The 18,333-nt window shown below is 55.6% G+C and overlaps 1 protein-coding gene and 1 long non-coding RNA gene across 2 annotated transcripts in view; both read left to right on the top strand.

The window, feature by feature from the left end:
* Positions 1 to 4,335: 4,335 nt before the first annotated feature.
* LOC142364805 (acrosin-like) lies at positions 4,336 to 6,158 on the top strand. Its single transcript, XM_075444933.1, has 3 exons — positions 4,336 to 4,709; positions 5,012 to 5,157; positions 5,645 to 6,158. The coding sequence occupies exons 1-3, from the start codon at positions 4,454 to 4,456 to the stop codon at positions 6,008 to 6,010; spliced, it is 768 nt and encodes a 255-aa protein (XP_075301048.1). The 5' UTR covers positions 4,336 to 4,453; the 3' UTR covers positions 6,011 to 6,158.
* Positions 6,159 to 6,612: 454 nt separating this feature from the next.
* LOC142364806 (uncharacterized) overlaps positions 6,613 to 18,333 on the top strand; it is a 218,277-nt gene continuing 206,556 nt past the window's right edge. Inside the window, exons 1-2 of the long non-coding RNA XR_012766342.1 lie at positions 6,613 to 6,766; positions 7,115 to 7,212. This is a non-coding gene — a long non-coding RNA (uncharacterized LOC142364806). The remainder of the gene's footprint in view (positions 6,767 to 7,114; positions 7,213 to 18,333) is intronic.

The raw sequence follows: 18,333 nt of genomic DNA, 5'->3' as shown, positions 1-18,333 counted from the left end.
ACGTCCAAAGACAGCAGCTGTGGTTTGCTCCTGCTCCCACTGGAGCTCACTGCCTGCTCTGCCACTGTCTCCAGTGGGGGCAGGACTGGACTAAGGGGAAGTCCTCAGCAGAGCAGGTTTCAAGCCTCTGCACAGCAGCCAAGGCCAGAGTGCCCAGCCATGGTGTGTGCCAGGTCTCTGAGAATCTGCCAGAGAGAGGCATCCCAGAAGACCTTTCTCCAACTGTGATGGAAATTGTCCTGCAGGTCACTTGGCTCTGGCTATGGAAATGGACATCTGCAAATGCTCTGCAACACATCTACCAAGAAGAGGCCTTCAAGGCTCTTCCAGGAATTGTGCAGGGAGAGCGAAGAGGAGATGCCAGGCTGAGCTGAAACAGAAGCAGTTTTTTTTTCCAGGCTCTGTTTTAGTTTGTTTTCAAGCAGAGCAGTAAACAGCTCTACCTAGGCCTGCACCGCCCTGTCTGCCCAAGCCTGCAGCTGAGGCATAGCTCCTCCTGCCCCCAAGTGCCAGCACATCCTCAGGCCACCCCACACTGGGGCAATCAGGGATGCCCGAAACCCTTCTCGCCACACAAGGGAATCCCATTTTTCAGGCTGCTCTCCTGTCAGATCAGGGATGTGCTTGGCTCAGGGCAGGTTTTAGAGACTCATTAACACTCTGCAATGAGGCCTGGCAGCAGCTGATTTGATTTAAGATTCATTTCCAGGCTGTGATTTAAGAGAAGATTTGCTTAATGTTCTCTAACAGACTCTTCTGACTGGGAGCTTGAGTGCTGCCTAATGACAGCCTTATTTATTGTAATGTCTTTGCAGCGCAGAGTCTAGAGGAGCTGAGCAGGAGCACAGCAGCTGCCAGCAGGTGCTCAGACGGCAGGGGAAGCATCCCTCACCACAGAGTGGTAACACCAGGGCATGCATTTCTTTATCCAGGACAGCCAGATACTGCACCACTTTTCTGCTCAGAGGTCAGCAAGAAAGACCACTCTCTGCTTGCCTACGACAGACGGTGCTGCATCTCTACATATCTTTTTAAGCACGACAGGAGCAACGCTCCTCTTTCTCCCTGTTGCAGTACTTGAATGGTGGGAAACGCAGAAGTGCCTGCTCATCTCTAGACTGGTTAAAAGACAATTTGCAAGCAAGACTCCCAAATGCTCCTCCCCATTTCCCAGTTTTGGGCTTCCAACTCAAAGGCTAAGCCTGTTTTCCTCCTGCGAAGGGGGTGGTCATCATCTGACATTTGTAAGCTACCTTGAGCTTCTGAGCTGGATGTACCTACCCCACGGCCGAACACAGAGACAATTGTCGTGCCATTTGCCGGAACGGAGGGAAGAAGCAGTCACTCAATATGAGAGATCAGCAAGCTTCGTTTATTGCAGTTTGGTTACACAATTTATAGCGGTCTTAACTAGCTCATACATATTGCAAAAGCTAAGCTCCTTATTGGCTGTTAGTCTAAAAGTCAAGACCCGCCTCGATATCCTGTTCTAACGGATTCTTCTCATAACTTCGTAACCACAAGTTCCTGATACCGTGCCTATCTGCTAAACAAGGACAGTCTAACCTTGTCCCTGATTGGTTCCTAAACTAGTTGTTTTCGATACTTCTTGAGATCCTGATGACTTAGCTTTTCTATGTCGAAATGCCCTTGCTCCGCTAGCCATTCCTCCACAGACAATCACCACACAAATGAAGACAGTAGGTCAAGCAAGGGTTTGTCATATTTTAATGACATTGATCTTTGGTGTTTCCTTCATTAGCACTCACGCTCTCCCTGTCCTTCCTCCACAAGCCTGCTAGGGATGGAGAGTTACAAACGAAAAGGAAAATCACATTTGAGACTAAAACCAAAATGCCAGAGCCTTGATATCCACTAGAAACTACCTGTACAAGGTCAAGATTTCACATGCAACACCTTACATCACAGACCCATACCTCACAGCCTGGCCTGGAGCTGAAAGACGTTTCCTGCCCCCTGCCAAGGAGGTGCAGCTCAGTCCTGGCACCACGCCACTGGGACGGCTCATTCACGTTAATACTGGCACAGCTTAGAACATCCTTGCACGAACTGCATCCTGACTAGAGAGCAGCAGCCGCTGTCCCTCTACCCCCCTGTACAGAAGCTCTGCTTAGGTTCCCACCAAGTGCTAAACTAACTCTCTAAAAAGGAAAGATCCCCAACTGAGCAGCAGATCCTGAGCCATGCAGCTTTCGCCAAAGCCCCGTTCTTCCCAAAAAAGACCACAGTGCGGGCAGAACAGGTCTCAGAATAGCATGCTCCGAAGGGCAAGCAGTGGTGTGCCATGGAGCGGGGCTATGGCCTGAAGACTCCTCCACTCCAGCGATGGAGCTGGAGCACCACGCCCAGGTTTGCCCAGTAGGACTGCCTGTCTCCAGAAGGATGCTGCAGGCCTTCTTCACTCTACTCACCAGCCCCCAGGCATATAAGGGCAGGAAAGAGGAAAGGAAAGCAGCTTTACAAAGGATGACACTGACCGAACTGCAGGGTTAGGGCTGAGCTCAGGGGATCCCATGGGGCTTCAAAATCTGCATGATGTGCAGCCAGTATGGTTCATATTCCTGCCAACGCTTTGGCAGTGGGAATGTTGCAAGTGAAGTATGCTTTCTTCCCCATGGCTTCCCTTGCAGTCCTTGTCCCTTCCCACTCACCCAGGATCAAGGAGCCCTCTGAACCGCCAGCATCCTGTCAGAGCCACACGTCCCTACTCTTCCAGCTCCTGGCCAGCTGTGAGGTACAGGTCTCTGCTGAGCAGTACAAGGGTAGCACCAACACACGGCTCAGTCTCTCCCTCTTCCGCCACTCCCCACTGGTGCTCTCATTCCTGTAGAAGTTGGTACTGTCAGGAAGATGGTTATTATTAGTTAGGTCACCATACTCAGTTGGTCCCTCAGTGTCCATGGAGGACTGGGCCTGCTCCAGCATGTCCAGATCCCCAGCGCTTTGTCCTTCACTCCCACCAGGGGCTGTCCGCGGGCTCAGGCCATGCTCTGACAGCTGCATAGACTCCGACAGGATCCGTCCCTCCAGCTCGGCTGCCAGCTGCTGTGAGCTGGACTGCGGTGCTGATGTGCCCTGAACGAAGGCAGACTCTGCACCAGTCTGAGAGCTGCGGTGGATCCGGTGGCTCACAATGATTTTATTGCCAAAGCCGCCCATGGACGCCATGGTGGTACTCTGCTCCTGCTGGACCACAGCAGTCATGCCACCTTCTGCCATCAGCCTTTGGATCCTACTCAGGGCATCCTTACCACTGGCCCCATATTCTGGACCTTGACCTGCAAGAGAAAGAAGCAGTAGCTTTGATGCACAAGGCAAACTACAACAGAAAGAGAAAGCATGCTGGGTAGACGCATCACACAGTGCGCATGTGCTAGGACAGAAGATGAGTTTTGTTCCAGAGTGTCCTGGGTTTGGCCAGGACAGGGTGAATTTTCACCGGACTCCAGGAAGGGGCACAGCTGGGGGTGCTGACCCCACCTGACCAAACAGAACAGGGTATTCCATAGCATGTGCCACCATGCTGGGTTCCAGTGGGGGGGAGCTGGGTGCGGGAACTCACTCGCGGCTCGGGAGCGCGGGCACTGGTCCGGTCCAGGAGAACGACTCTCTGGGTTGGGCGGTTTGTCTTGTGCTTTTCTCCTCATCTGTAACGTTGTTGTTGCTGTTCCCTCTGTTTGCTGTTCTGTTAAACTGCCCTTATCCCCACCCACCAGTTTTCTGCCTGTTTCTTTCCATTTTCCTCCGCACCCAGGCGGGGGGGAGGGGCGGCCACATGGCGCTTTTGTTGCCAGCTGCAGCCAAACAAGAATATTAAATATGGCACCCAAGTGTGGCGCGGAAATAACAGCAGGGCTGAGAAGCGGGAGTTAAAACAGTTTTCTTAGATTTTGTTAAATTATGTTATACGCATTTTTCTGTGTCAGTTAAATAGTCGCCGGTAAAAATGTTTATGACTTTGATCAAATGTCTCTGGTATTTAAACCCATATTTGCTTTATGTGTTCGTTGCCGTGCTGTTTATTACCTCGGGGAAGAAGTCAGGCAGACGATTTTACTGTACTGTATGATATCGACTTATGACATGATAACATCACTGTGCATGAAATTAGGCTTGTATTTGCATGCGGCACTGTGGTCATTTCTGTACCTCGGATCCCATCCCGCTCCCTTGCAGCACGCCCAGTGCCTGGGCACTGCCAAGCCCAGCTGAGAGACTGCTCGCGAGAGGGCTGGGCTCACGCCACGGCTTCCTAGCAGCCTCCCGCCCGACACTCCTTGTGCCCAAGGCGTGCTAGGGCAGTCGCACCCTCCGTAGCGCTGCCTTCCTCTCTGCCCTGTGCAGCAGAAGGCAGGCAACTGCTGGGCTGCTTGCAGCACGGGGCTGCGCTCCCTCTGACCCCTCTCTCCACCTGCCTTGCAGGCACATCACCATGTGGCACGTGGTGATCGGGGCCAGCCACTTGACTCAGCTGGGCCCTGAGACCCAAGTGCGCACTATTAAGCGGCTACTGGTTCACGAGCACTACTACAACATCACGCAGAGGAACGACATTGCCTTGCTGGAATTGGACCAGCCTGTCCTGCGCGGCTACTACGTGCAGCTTGCCTGTGTGCCCGACGCCTGGCTGAGAGTGTCGCAGCTGAGAAGCTGCTACGTCAGTGGCTGGGGTTCCACGACTGCAAGAGGTGAGTTCCCAAAAGGGAGTGGTGTCCTGAGCGCAGGCTGGGCACACTGGGGAGGCGGGGTGGGCTTCCTGACAGCAGAGGCGAAAGCCAGAGTCGGGCTGCGGGGTGCATGCCGATGGAGAGGTGGGCCTGGCCCATTACCCCAAGCAAGACAGAAGGGAGATAGCAGCGGCACAGTGCCTCTGGAGACGCAAAGCCCAGCCCTAGGGCAGAGCTTCAGTCAGACGCCGGGGAGGGGGTGGGGGGAGGAGAGGAGAACTGGCAGCGAGCTGCTGGCTGTTAACTCCTTTCTGTGCTGACAGCTGGGGGACCAAGTTATGTCCTGCAGGAGGCCAAGGTCCGCCTCATCGATATCAAGCTCTGCAACAGCAGCCGCTGGTACGGAGGGGCCATCCACAGCCACAACTTGTGTGCTGGCTATCCGCAGGGCGGCATCGACACCTGCCAGGTAGGAGCGTGCTACAAGTCCACCCCCAACAGCACAGGCAGCCCTGTGGCAACTGCCCAAACCTGCCCCAGCGCGTGCTTTGCCTGGCAAGTCAGCCTGCCACTGCTGGGTCCCCTCCACTCTTGGGGTTCACCTCCCCTTGCCCAGATGCAGGTCCTTGCCCAGGGCCGCCCTTGTCCCAGAGGCCTGGCTCTCTGCCCACAAAGCCCATCTAGTGCTCTTGGCAGCCCACAGCTCCAGAGCCCAGTCCTGCAACATCCCCCTTCCACACATCCAGGATCACTGTGCAAAGAGGACAGAGAGAGAGAGCCCTGCCTGACTGGCCCACCACCCCCTGCCAGACAAGCTTCTGTAGGCTCCAGCACCTGAGCAGAGCCTTTGTGTGCAGTCAGGACAGCTCTGGCAGCTGCTGCGGGAGAGAAGGAGCCAGCCAGAGTGCTGACCGGGGCCACCCAACACCACCTTAACCCTCTCTCCTCCGCTGCAGGGTGACAGCGGTGGTCCTCTGGTCTGCAAAGATAACACCTACGACTACTTCTGGCTTGTTGGAGTGACCAGCTGGGGGAGAGGCTGTGCCAGACCAAACCAGCCTGGAGTCCACACCTCCACGAAGCATTTCTACGACTGGATCCTGCTACAGATGGGACTGCGCTCAGCAAGAAGAGATAGTCCAACAGCACGGCCATGGAGTCATTTTCTCTCCACCTCAAGCCCCTCTCAGAGGCCAAGGCCAACACCAGCACCAACACAGTCGGGCAGCATTAGCTCCTGTCCATTTCCACGCCAGAAGCTGGTGGAATTCTTTACTCGGCTGAAGGAGCTCCTGCAGTTCCTCAGGGGAAAAAAGGCTTGAGGAGCAGGATCAACAGGAACCAGCGCAGGCTGCACTGGACCATGATGATTTCCTTCTGGGGCAATGCCTGCTGCTCCAAAGGCAGCCTCAGCATCAAAGGCCTGCTCTGTGCTGCCCGCTCTCCTCCCCGTGCACACAAATGCTGAAGCTGACTTAGTTCTTGGAATAAATTTGCCAGGTTTCACAGTTAACCGTGCCTGAGTCCAATTCACTCTCGTGCGCAACGCAAGCATTTCCATGCCCGGCAAAATGAGGCTGCAGGCAGTCAAGGAGGGCACAAAGGGCAAGAGTCGCTCAGCAGGGCTGACACCATGCCTGGTCAGACAGGAGCGTGCTCAGAGCCACCATGGCATGAAGAAGACTGGCACATTGAGGCTAGAAAGAGGACGCAAAATAATGATGTGGCGTGCAGACAACTCTGGGGATGATGATTAGGACCTGGTTGAAGCATCTGCTAATTGGAAATATGAAAGAAAGCTGGCAGGAGTTACAGTGCCATGAGGAAGAGCCAGATGTCACCAGAAGTTAAGGGGGAATGGTGTGAGATGTGGCCAGACTTCAGCAATATCTGAAGGAAGAGCTGGAGTCGTTCTGGGGACAACATCACGCAGAGGAACGACATTGCCTTGCTGGAATTGGACCAGCCTGTCCAGTGCGGCTACTACGTGCAGCTTGCCTGTGTGCCCGACGCCTGGCTGAGAGTGTCGCAGCTGAGAAGCTGCTACATCAGTGGCTGGGGTTCCACGACTGCAAGAGGTGAGTTCCCAAAAGGGACTTGTTTGGCAGGCACAGAGTGACTTCTGCCAGCCCAAGCCCTTACCAAGAGAAACAAGTCCTTCAGCTTCACCTCAGGCAGGCCGGCGTTTCACTGGTCATTTGGCCAACAGAGAAAGTGATGGAGGAAGGTGGGGTCATCCCAGATCACAAAGCAACTCTTCTCTAGAGCTGAAACTCAGCTTCTGGAATCTCCTGGCTCCTAGTCCTGGGTAATGTGCTTGATACGTCTGGGCTAAGCTCCTGAATCGTGAAGAAAAAGTTTTTCTTTGTGTAGGGGTGGCGCGACCACAGGTATTTCCAACATATTGTACAACCTCTCTTCTCCAGGAGAAACCTAGACTGAGAGAAGAAATGTGGAAATATCACCAGAGGAGGAGACAGAAGGAGTGTGAGCTCGGGAAGGTGTGGATGCTGACAAGATGCAGGTGCTCAAATGTTACTGCTTTGCACACACCCTGTGTGCTCACCTTCTCCCAGAATCCCACAGCTGTGTAGCAGGAGGCTTTGGTAGGGCAGTGTCAGCCTCACCTCAGCCGGGGCCTGGAGCAGAGCCTGCCCCTCCGACAGCAGCATGGCTGCCTGGCAGCTGGGTGGGAAAATGGGAAATGGCAGCCCCCGGGGGAAGCAGGGTTGCCCGGGGAGCATCCCAATGCCATCCCTTCCCAGCAGCCCAAGGCAGCACAGCGCATGCTGACCCCGGGTGTCCTTACAGCAGAGCCCCAGCTGCCCCACTGGAGCACAGAGACCTGGAGGGGAGGAGGAGGGGAGACGCTTTTGGCACCCTGCCCCCTCCCCAGACACCCCCGGGCATGGAAAGTCCCCGCGCCCTGCCAAGCCGACGAGTCGCCACTCGTGCCGCGGTGCAGAGGTGGCCACCTCCTGCGTGCTCTGGGCTGGCGCAGCCTTGCCCTGAGCCGGGGGAAGATTCCCTCTGCCTCAGTCCAGAGTCCTCACCTGGAAAGCCTCATTTTCAGGGCCAAAATCCTCATTTTTGGGGCCCCAACCTGTCTGTTCTTGCCCACAGCCGCGTATTTCCCTGTCCCACTTCACCGCTCTCCACAGCTTCCCCAGGAGGGGATGTGAGCGGGAGGTGCTGAGCTCTGCTGCTGGGGTCCAGGGACAGGACGCGTGGGAATGGCTCAGAGCTGTGTCAGGGCAGGTTCAGCTGGGCATGAGGATCCGTTTCTGCACCGAGAGGGCGGCCGGGTGCTGGGACAGGCTGCCTGAGAGGCGGTCGGTGCCCCAGGCCTGTCCGTGCCCAAGGGGCCTTTGGGCAACGTCCTCAATGACTCAGTTTGACCTTTGCTCAGTCCTGAAGGTGTCGGGCAGTTGGACTAGATGGTCATTGTAGATCCCTTCCAAACGAAATTATTCTATTCTATGCTATGTTTTTTCACCTGCTTGTTGACAAGGCTGGGCCTCCATCCTGAGAACTCATCTCAAATGACAAGGACATAGTCAGAATTATAGGATTAAATTAATCAAGTAATTCTGCATCTGAATGAAGTAAATCTGCAAATTTTCAAGCGGCCCACAGAACAGAACTAGCTGAACAAAAAGAAATGTCTGTGAATTATATATATCCTGAATTTGTGGGGACTGTTGGAGAAGAAAAAGAAATCACAGCTGAAGTTTCTTAACTGTTCTTGTAAGATGAGGCTGCCCCTTGGCAAGGGTGCATTTCCCTTTCCTACCTGATTCTTCACAAATCTGGAAATTCAATTGCTAGAGAGTTTAGAATCAGAGAATCATAGAATCATTTAGGACAGAAAAGACCTTTAAGGTCATCGAGTCCAACCACAAACCTCACACTTGATTCGAAGATGCGGTAGGAAAAAAAACCTCACAGTACAATGTATACAGTTCAGCAGGTATTCTTTATTGCGGCGCCGGGCACACGGGGGATTTCTCCTCCAAACGTGCGCGCCAGACACCCTGTTGCTTCAGCTTAAATGCAATCACACAGGTAAATATTCATTATGTTTCTCGGAACTAATTAGCATATGTAAATATCTTTCACGCATGTCTGTTAGCATCTTTGGGTGGTCTTCAGGGGTCCCAAGATGAAGGCCCTTCCTCTTCATCACGCTGTTCACTGATTGACATTTGTTTCTGCGCAAACTCAGTTCCAGGATCACCTAGATCATGTCCTTCAGGTCGCTTGGCTCCGGTCTTGTTGCCCTCTTGGTGCCTTCTGATCTCTGTAGCTTGGCACATTTGCCCTCCCAAGGCTGAGCTGTCTGGAGTAGAATCATTTAGGAGTCTCTTTTATCCCACAATTATCCCAATTATTTGCTGAGAACCAAGACCACTTTTGTTTCACTTAATTATTTTGTCTAAAGACTAAGTGATAGCTTGTGCCCATGTCCTTTCACTACATTCCTTAATGAGAAAACAGGGATTAGTGCAACAGCCACATCGTTAGATCACTATGCATGCAGAAATACAAGTTACAGTACTAAAGACTACTAAAAACTAGAAAATATTAAGGCTTTTTTGTTATAGTTTCACATTTCTTACAATCCCCTCTATCACACTGCCAAGTCCACCACTAAACCATGCAGACCCCATCCGCAGAAGACACTCTCCTGTTTCGGTCATTCAAGCTGCTCTAGGATTTTGCTACAAGGAAACAACTCTGTTCATCATCTCTGCAGTCACACAGAGACAGCGTTTTCACGGGAACTTCTCCCTACAAGGCCACGCAGGACGCTGGTACAGAGTGGGACCTGCCTGCAAGCTCCTGTGTCACAGGGAGCTGCTGAGGTTGTCCTGCAGCCAAGGGATCTGTGCAGTACACACAGGTCTGAAGGCCACGCTCCATCTACATTGGTCTTCTCGTCAGGGTCAGAGCTCAGGTTTCCCCGGGAGAAGACTGTGCTCCCCCCTGATGCCACCGCTGAGGTGCTGTGGCCCAAACGTGCCCTGCCAGGAGGAGCCCCGTGGCTTGTCACAGCATGGTGGTGTGTTTGGATTCAATGAGATGTGGTGGGACAGCTTGATAAGCTGTTGTGCTGCCGTGAGGACACAGGCTGTGCCGTGGGCAGTGGCGGGGAGGATGAGGACGGGGGGATGTCCCCTGTGTGACGGAGCAGCTCAGATACAGGGAACTCCTCAAGGAGAGGGGCTGCAGGCTGCATTAGCATGTGCGAGTGAGGATGTCCAGAGGCTGTGGAACATCTCCAGGGACAGAGCTCCACCAGCTCCTGAGGCAGCCTGTGCCACCACTCGTCACCAGCACAGCACCCTTTGCCTTTCCCCTCGCTGAGCTGCACAAGGCCCCCGCCAGCCCATCTCTCCAGCCTGCCCAGGTCCCCCAGGATGGCGGCATGACCCCCTGGCCTGCGCCGCTCCTCCCCGTCCGGTGCCATCTGCCACCTTGCTGAGGGTGCGCTCGGCCCCACCATCCAGACCCCCAGTGCAGGGAGGTGTTACGCAGGATCGGGCCCGGGCCTGGCCTCTGGGTGGCACCGCCAGCCACCGGCCTTTCCCTGCACTCGGTGCCGCGGAACAGCACCCTCGGGCCCGGCTGTGCAGCCGGTGCTCAGTGCCCCTGGCTGCTGGCTCGTCCAGCCCGTGTCCGCTCGGGGGACGTGAAACCCGTATTTAAAAAGAAGAGATGGCACGATGGGCACATGCCAGCAACAGTACTTTCAAATCCCAAGACACAAACCTCCCACACCAATTGCCCCAACACCTACAGAGACGAAAACACGGCACAAATCTCACAGCCAAGGCCAGCAAGTGCTTTTAATTCCAGCTTTGACCTTTCTGCCAGTCCCCACTGCAGTGCCCTGAGTGTTTGCTCAGCCCGCATCTCTAGGGCACTAAAACCCTCCTCCTCCTCCTCCCTGCTGAGGAGTCGTAGTCCGTGGTGTCCATAAACTGGCTGCGGAGATCACAGCTCTGCCACGGGGATCTGCTCCGCTGTCTCTGCCTCAGCAGGGTTTGCTCCCGAGCAGCCCTGGGTATGGGAGCCCACCCGGAGCTGGCATTGGCGGGCCCTGCAGCTGCATCATCCTCTGGGGCTTGGTCACGATGTGGAGGACCTGCTCTCCACCTCCTGGTTCTCCTCGCTGAGCGGTGGCAGTCCGTGTTCTCCATGAATCGGCTGCGCAGACCATAGCCCTGACCCAGGGACCTGCTCTGCTCTCTCTGTCTTGGCAAGGTTTGCTCCAAAGCAGCGCTGGGTGTGGGAGCAAACGGGAGCTGCTATCAGAGGGCCTCGCAGCTGCGTCGTCCCTGGCAGCGTGGACACGACTTGGAGGAGCAGTTCTTCTCCTCCCTCTTGCGTGCTCGTAGTCCGTGGTGTCCACGAGCCAGCTGCGGAGATCCCGGCCCCACTGCGGGGATCTGCTCTGGGCCCTCTCCCTGGCACCGCTCCTCTGGCCACGGGCAGCAGGGATGTGTCTTGGCTCCTCTGTGCTGCTGCCCTGTGTCCCGGTGTGCAGCATACAGTCGCATGGCTGACTGCAGTCCAAGCACGCAGCTGTCCTTCTGAACAGCAGCCTCGCACAGCTGCAGAAGAAGCGGTGCAAGCACGAGCCCACTCTGGAGGTAAGGCTGAGGCTGCTTGGCCTGATGGGGCACAGCCAGCCTGCAGACACCTCCCGTGCGCCTGCCTCGGTGAGCTGGCTGGGGCTGGCTGGTGCAGAAGAGCTGCTGTCCTCTGGAGAGTCCTCCGTGCCCACCGCCACGTCCTGCAAAGGAAGCAGTGAAAGGTGAAAAGGTCTTCCTGAAAGGATCAGCACAGCGGGGAACAGTGGGGAACCCCCAGAAGCTCTGTCAGGGGACAGCTCAGGGCCTCCCAAAGGCCCTCTCGGATGGCTGCAAAGGCAGAAAGGCCAACGGCAGACAAATGGGACAGATCTCTGTGGGATGATCTGGGAGGCAGTAGAGTTGTGGCTGTGAAGCCAGCTGCAGTGTGTGAGGGAAAAGAGAGCAAGGCCTTGATTCCAGAAAGCAATCCGCCGTCCATCTGGTGCCCTGACCCACCCCCCAGAGTTATCTTAGTCCGACGAGGCAGACCCTGTTACCTAACAGAACCCACCTGCTTGCTGCCGGCTGCCCACCAACTGAGGAAAGCCTGGGCATATGATGATGCCGGTGAAGGAGAAGTCCTTTCTCCAGTTCACAAATCAGAGCACCTGGAGAAAAAAAAAAGAGTGATCTGCTTTTAGAGCTGCTCTTGCAGCCTCCCCTGGGGTTCAGTCATTTTCTTGGAGCAGTTTCTATGACAAAGAGAAAAGGTAACCAAGACTCCCAATGGGAAATTCGATTGGGGTCTGCCCACCAGGGCTGACCCCATTAGAGCAAGACCTTGTCTTTACTCCCCTTATGGCCTCCATTTCACAGAATCATAGAATCATCACATGGTTTGGGTTGGAAGGAATCATCCAGATCCAACCCCCTGCCACAGGCAGGGACAGCTCCCACTCGATCAGGTTATTGAAAGCCCTGTCCAGCCTGGCCTGGAACACTTCCAGGGAGAGGCATCCACAGCTGCTCTGGGCAACCTCTGCCAGTGTCTCACCACCCTCACCGTAAAGAACATCTTCCTAACATCTGACTGAAACCTGCCCTCATTCAGTTTGGAACCGTTACCCCTCGTCCTGTCACTATGCTTCCTGATAAAGAGTCCCTCCCCATCTTTCCTGTAGGCCCCCTGCAAGTCCTCTTCTCCACACTGGCCAGCTGCAGACAGCAGACAGAGAGTAGAATGCTGCAGGGCAGCAGCCTACAGCCCAGGAAGGAAAGATAGCGATTGACGTGGGGTATGTCAGAGTCAAGAGAACTGAGTGATGCTGGCAGTAATTCTCTGCTGTGAGAGAAAGAGAAACACTCGGAGGATGAGAAGAAAACCAGCAAAACCAAGGAAGGAAACATATTCTAAACAGATGTCATTACTTGTTATTACCTGATATAAAACAGCAGATAAGCTTGCTGCCTGAGGACTTTCTTGATGTCACAAAGAACCACAGATGCGTCGTCCATCATGTACCACAGCACATTGCTGGCCTGCAAAGAAGAGATATCTGGAGACGAACTGCATGTCTTCTTAACAGAAATCCGAAAAAAACTGCAGAACCATGAGTACCTCAAAACAAATTCAGTCCAGACCGTAAGGAGACCTTCTCTCACCAAGAATCTTGGCTGCCAGTAACACTGCCGTCTCTTCCCCAGCACACATTTTTCTCTTGTTAGGAAGGAAGTTGCTCTTTACCTTTCATTAGCAGAAATAGTGTCCTGCACGACAGTTGCAACCGCTGTGTACCAGGACAGCATATAAGGTGTAGAGCAGAGGTTCTCCAGTGATCTGAGACATGTATGGGCGAAGATCCAAGTACTCGGGATATTCCGCAATCTATGGAGAGACCGAGGGGGCTCAGAAAAGATCCTGACCTACTGCAGGAAAGAGCCTTCCAAGACTAAAGGCTGGAGGTGTAGAAATAAATCTTTAGGGATCACAGCAACTGGCTTTTCCCTAAAGCAACGTGTAATGCTTTGGGTGGCAGGAAACTGCTCTCGGCGAAAGCAGCTCTGCTGGAGCAGAGGACATGCTGGTCTTCCCACAAGAACTCTCCTCTCCACGGCAAGGAACGGGAAAAACCCAACATGACCAGCTTGTGAAAGAGACTACTGCTTTGGGAAATCTCCTGCTGCAGGCAGAGAAAATTGCACCCTAACTGCGCACACAGTTGATCACCACAGTTCCCAAAGAGGTAGTGCAGAGGGGACGTGCCTAGGTGGGAAGCAGCTCGGGGTATGCGTGGTCAAGCACCTCCAAGTCCTTCCTGACTCCAGCAGGTGGAGATGTGGCCGGTGGTTGGCAGGCCTGGTCCTCTTGTAAGGTCTGTTAATGCTGGGGCTGATCAGTCAGGTAGGCTGCAGCCACATGTCACCCACGGGACTGAAAAGGTCTCTGTCCTCTTGCTCGAGAGCTAGGCCAGCTTCAGGTTCGCTAGTGCACTGCGCACGCACACAGCGCTCCCACCAGGAGCTGGCCCGAGACACTCGGTCTTTCCAACTGCGGGGTCCCTATGACCTGTGTTCCCTTCTGCCATCGCCAGCAGCCAGGCCGCTAGACCCACCCCTCTAGCAGGTACAGAGTGGGGCCACACAGAAAAGGATGTGGAATGACTCTCAAGAAGAAGGTCGGACAGGCTGTGGGGAGTAGGGACAGGGTTCAGCCAAACAAGCAAACCAACCGGCACTTTGCTTATGCTCAAGGACGAGCTTCTTGAGCCCTCCTTCTCTCCATTTTCCACACTTACTCATCCCCCTCGACTTCCTTGGCTCCTCACTTTCTCTGCCCTTGTCTCCTCCCAATCAAGGGACCTAGCCCCGCCTACTAGTCCCCCTTGCTCCCAGGTCTGTCACATCTGGGAACAGATTGGGTCTTTCAGGGGCTGTTAGCTAGGTCATCTTGGCCTTGCGTGGCATTACTGTAGTGGTTTCCTGGCTACAGCTGTCCCTGCCAGAGTCCTCTCCCCAGAATGACCCCGGCTCTTCCTTCAGATATTGCTGAAGTCTGGCCACCTCTCACACCATTCCCCCTTAACTTCTGGTGACATCTGGCTCTTCCTCATGGCACTGTAACTCCTGCCAGCTTTCTTTCATCTTTCCATTTAGCAAAGGCTTCAACCAGGTCCTAATCATCATCCCCAGAGTTGTCTGCATGTCACATCATTATTTTGCATCCTCTTTCTAGCCTCAATGTGCCAGTCTTCTTCATGCCATGGTGGCTCTGAGCACGCTCCTGTCTGACCAGGCATGGTGTCAGCCCAGCTGAGCGACTCTTGCCCTTTGTGCCCTCCTTGACTGCCTGCAGCCTCATTTTGCTGGGCGTGGAAATGCTTGCCTTGCACACGAGAGTGAATTGGACTCAGGCACGGTTAACTGTGAAACCTGGCAACTTTATTCCAAGAACTAAGTCAGCTTCAGCATTTGTGTGCACTGGGAAGTGTTGCGGAGGAAGAACCGGACTCGACACGATGATCAATGTGATCACGTACAAGCCGTTTATTAGCCTCAGATAGCTCACTTTTATATTCCCCACTACATACGCGGCGATCCCCCATTGGTGATAATCAATTTAACTCACATAGTAACTCGATTATGATTGGTGTGCGTCACTAGCTCACGCGCACTGCTCGTGGCCTTCTTGCAGGCGGCAAGTTCCTCTTCGGCATCTGGGAGTTGTTTGTCTCTGCGTTCTTACTTCCTCATTCCAACCGCAGTTTGTCCTCTGGATGCCCTTGCGGCCTTATGCTAAGGCTCTGCGGCCTTAGGCTAAGGCTTCATGGCCTTCTAGAGAAATGCTGGATTGCTCACATGTCCCCAGTCCTTTAATGTTTCATCCTCCACAGGGAGGAGAGCGGGCAGCACAGAGCAGGCCTTTGATGCCGAGGCTGCCTTTGGAGCAGCAGGCATTGCCCCAGAAGGAAATGATCATGGTCCAGTGCAGCCTGCGCTGGTTCCTGTTGATCCTGCTCCTCAAGCCTTTTTTCCCCTGAGGAACTGCAGGAGCTCCTTCAGAAGAGTAAAGAATTCCACCAGCTTCTGGCGTGGAAATGGACAGGAGCTAATGCTGCCCGACTGTGTTGGTGCTGGTGTTGGCCTTGGCCTCTGAGAGGGGCTTGAGGTGGAGAGAAAATGACTCCATGGCTGTGCTGTTGGACTATCTGTTCTTGCTGAGCGCAGTCCCATGTGTAGCAGGATCCAGTCGTAGAAATGCTGCGTGGAGGTGTAGACTCCAGGCTGGTTTGGTCTGGCACAGCCTCTCCCCCAGCTGGTCACTCCAACAAGCCAGAAGTAGTCGTTGGTGTTATCTTTGCAGACCAGAGGACCACCGCTGTCACCCTGCAGCGGAGGAGAGAGGGTTAAGGTGGTGTTGGGTGGCCCCGGTCAGCACTCTGGCTGGCTCCTTCTCTCCCGCAGCAGCTGCCAGAGCTGTCCTGACTGCACACAAAGGCTCTGCTCAGGTGCTGGAGCCTACAGAAGCTTGTCTGGCAGGGGGTGGTGGGCCAGTCAGGCAGGGCTCTCTCTCTGTCCTCTTTGCACAGTGATCCTGGATGTGTGGAAGGGGGAGGTTGCAGGATTGGGCTCTGGAGCTGTGGGCTGCCAAGAGCACTAGATGGGCTTTGTGGGCAGAGAGCCAGGCCTCTGGGACAAGGGTGGCCCTGGGCAAGGACCTGCATCTGGGCAAGGGGAGGTGAACCCCAAGAGTGGAGGGGACCCAGCAGTGGCAGGCTGACTTGCCAGGCAAAGCACGCGCTGGGGCAGGTTTGGGCGGTTGCCACAGGGCTGCCTGTGCTGTTGGGGGTGGACTTGTAGCACGCTCCTACCTGGCAGGTGTCGATGCCGCCCTGCGGATAGCCAGCACACAAGTTGTGGCTGTGGATGGCCCCTCCGTACCAGCGGCTGCTGTTGCAGAGCTTGATATCGATGAGGCGGACCTTGGCCTCCTGCAGGACATAACTTGGTCCCCCAGCTGTCAGCACAGAAAGGAGTTAACAGCCAGCAGCTCGCTGCCACTTCTCCTCTCCTCCCCCCCCCCCTCCCCGGCGTCTGGCTGAAGCCCTGCCCTAGGGCTGGGCTTTGCGTCTCCAGAGGCACTGTGCCGCTGCTGTCTCCCTTCTGTCTTGCTTGGGGTAATGGGCCAGGCCCACCTCTCCATCGGCATGCACCCCGCAGCCCGACTCTGGCTTTCGCCTCTGCTGTCAGGAAGCCCACCCCGCCTCCCCAGTGTGCCCAGCCTGCGCTCAGGACACCACTCCCTTTTGGGAACTCACCTCTTGCAGTCGTGGAACCCCAGCCACTGACGTAGCAGCTTCTCAGCTGCGACACTCTCAGCCAGGCGTCGGGCACGCAGGCAAGCTGCACGTAGTAGCCGCACAGGACAGGCTGGTCCAATTCCAGCAAGGCAATGTCGTTCCTCTGCGTGATGTTGTTGTAGTGCTCGTGAACCAGTAGCCGCTTAATAGTGCGCACTTGGGTCTCAGGGCCCAGCTGAGTCAAGTGGCTGGCCCCGATCACCACGTGCCACATGTTGATGTGCCTGCAAGGCAGGTGGAGAGAGGGGTCAGAGGGAGCGCAGCCACGTGCTGCAAGCAGCCCAGCAGTTGCCTGCCTTCTGCTGCACAGGGCAGAGAGGAAGGCAGCGCTACGGAGGGTGCGACTGCCTTAGCACGCCTTGGGCACAAGGAGTGTCGGGCGGGAGGCTGCTAGGAAGCCGTGGCGTGAGCCCAGCCCTCTCGCGAGCAGTCTCTCAGCTGGGCTTGGCAGTGCCCAGGCACTGGGCGTGCTGCAAGGAAGCAGGATGGCGCTAGCACGTGCTGCTGTGGAGCGGGCACGTGCTAGTGCTGTGGGGCTGTTCCCTGGTCCTCCTTACCCGGGCGTGATGAAGCAGTGGGCTGCTGTCAGCACCCACTGTGGGCTGATGAGCGACCCTCCGCAGACATGCGCTATGCCTCCTATGATGGGCTTCTGGATGCTGACGATCCAGGGCCAGGCCCCTAGCTGGGCATCGGTGCCACCCACGACGCGTGACATGCCGTAGTAAGAATCCATGGGCCGGTGCCCGCAGGTCCCTCTGTAAGCAGAAACTGATGAATGTCCTGCTAAGTGTCTTGCTGCTGTTGAGGCTGCAGGTCAGCCCCCTTCCCCCCCACCAGGCGCTGCATGGACAGCAGGGCCGCGGAACCCTGTGGGGCATGCGTCCATCTACCCCTGTTTGTGCTTGAGCCCCGTAGGCGAGTTGTGCCAGCGGCCTGGCTGCTGGCAAGGAACTGAGGCTCCCACATGGCGTTTGGGAAGCTTTGGTGTGGCCAGGGGGAAAAGCGAGCACCCGCCAGTGAAGCCCACAAGGGCTGCCCCAGCTTCCTCCCAGAGCCTCGGGGGCCACTTACCCACAGTTGTCCCACATGCCGTACGCCGGCCAGCACACGGCCAGCAGGACCAGGACGGGGAGAAAATTCGTGGCTGCCAGCGGCACGTGGCAGCTGCAAGAAGCGAGAGCTGGTGGCCAGCAGTGCAGCAGCCGACGTAGTGCCTGCAGCAGTCCCGCTGCCCAGGGAACCCTTGGCCCCGTGGCTGATGTCACAGAGTGGCTGGTTCCGGGTGCTGGGCACGGTGGATTCTAGGGGGGGGCGGGCAACATGGAGGGTTCCGAGCAGGAGGGGAGGCAGAAGCTGGGCTCGGACACCCCCAGCAGACCCCCGCTGAATGCTCTGCTTGCGGGACGAGGCTCTGCAGACCTCGTGGCAGGCAGCAGTGCCTGCCTCCCACTGCTGCCTGCTAACAGCTAGCCGGGAAAACCAAGTGTGGCACCATAGCCTCTTTGGGAAGTTCACTGCCACCCCGCTCTGCGCAGCCGCTTGCCACCAGGTCCTTCCCAAAGAAACTGACACCGCAGAACGGAACTACTACAGGCAGTAGGCACCTGGTTGGGGGCTGAAGAGCCAATCTGCTTACAGCCGCGGCAGGCAAGCAGGGATGTGCAAGCCAAATCAACCAAGCATAGCCAAGCACTGCCATCCTGTCCT

This window comes from Opisthocomus hoazin, chromosome 29, assembly GCF_030867145.1.
Source record: "Opisthocomus hoazin isolate bOpiHoa1 chromosome 29, bOpiHoa1.hap1, whole genome shotgun sequence".
In the NCBI taxonomy this organism is placed as follows: Eukaryota; Metazoa; Chordata; class Aves; order Opisthocomiformes; family Opisthocomidae; genus Opisthocomus; species Opisthocomus hoazin.
Note: the sequence above shows the minus strand (reverse complement) of the source record. Positions and strands in the feature narration are given on the sequence as shown.

What these genes read in the sequence shown, in the direction of transcription:
- LOC142364805 (XM_075444933.1), top strand. Translation starts at nt 4,454, where the DNA reads ATGTGGCACGTGGTGATCGGGGCCAGCCACTTGACTCAGCTGGGCCCT. An exon ending in GGGTTCCACGACTGCAAGAG is followed by an intron (nt 4,710 to 5,011) that starts GTGAGTTCCCAA and finishes CTGTGCTGACAG; the next exon opens with CTGGGGGACCAAGTTATGTC. An exon ending in GCGGCATCGACACCTGCCAG is followed by an intron (nt 5,158 to 5,644) that starts GTAGGAGCGTGC and finishes CCTCCGCTGCAG; the next exon opens with GGTGACAGCGGTGGTCCTCT.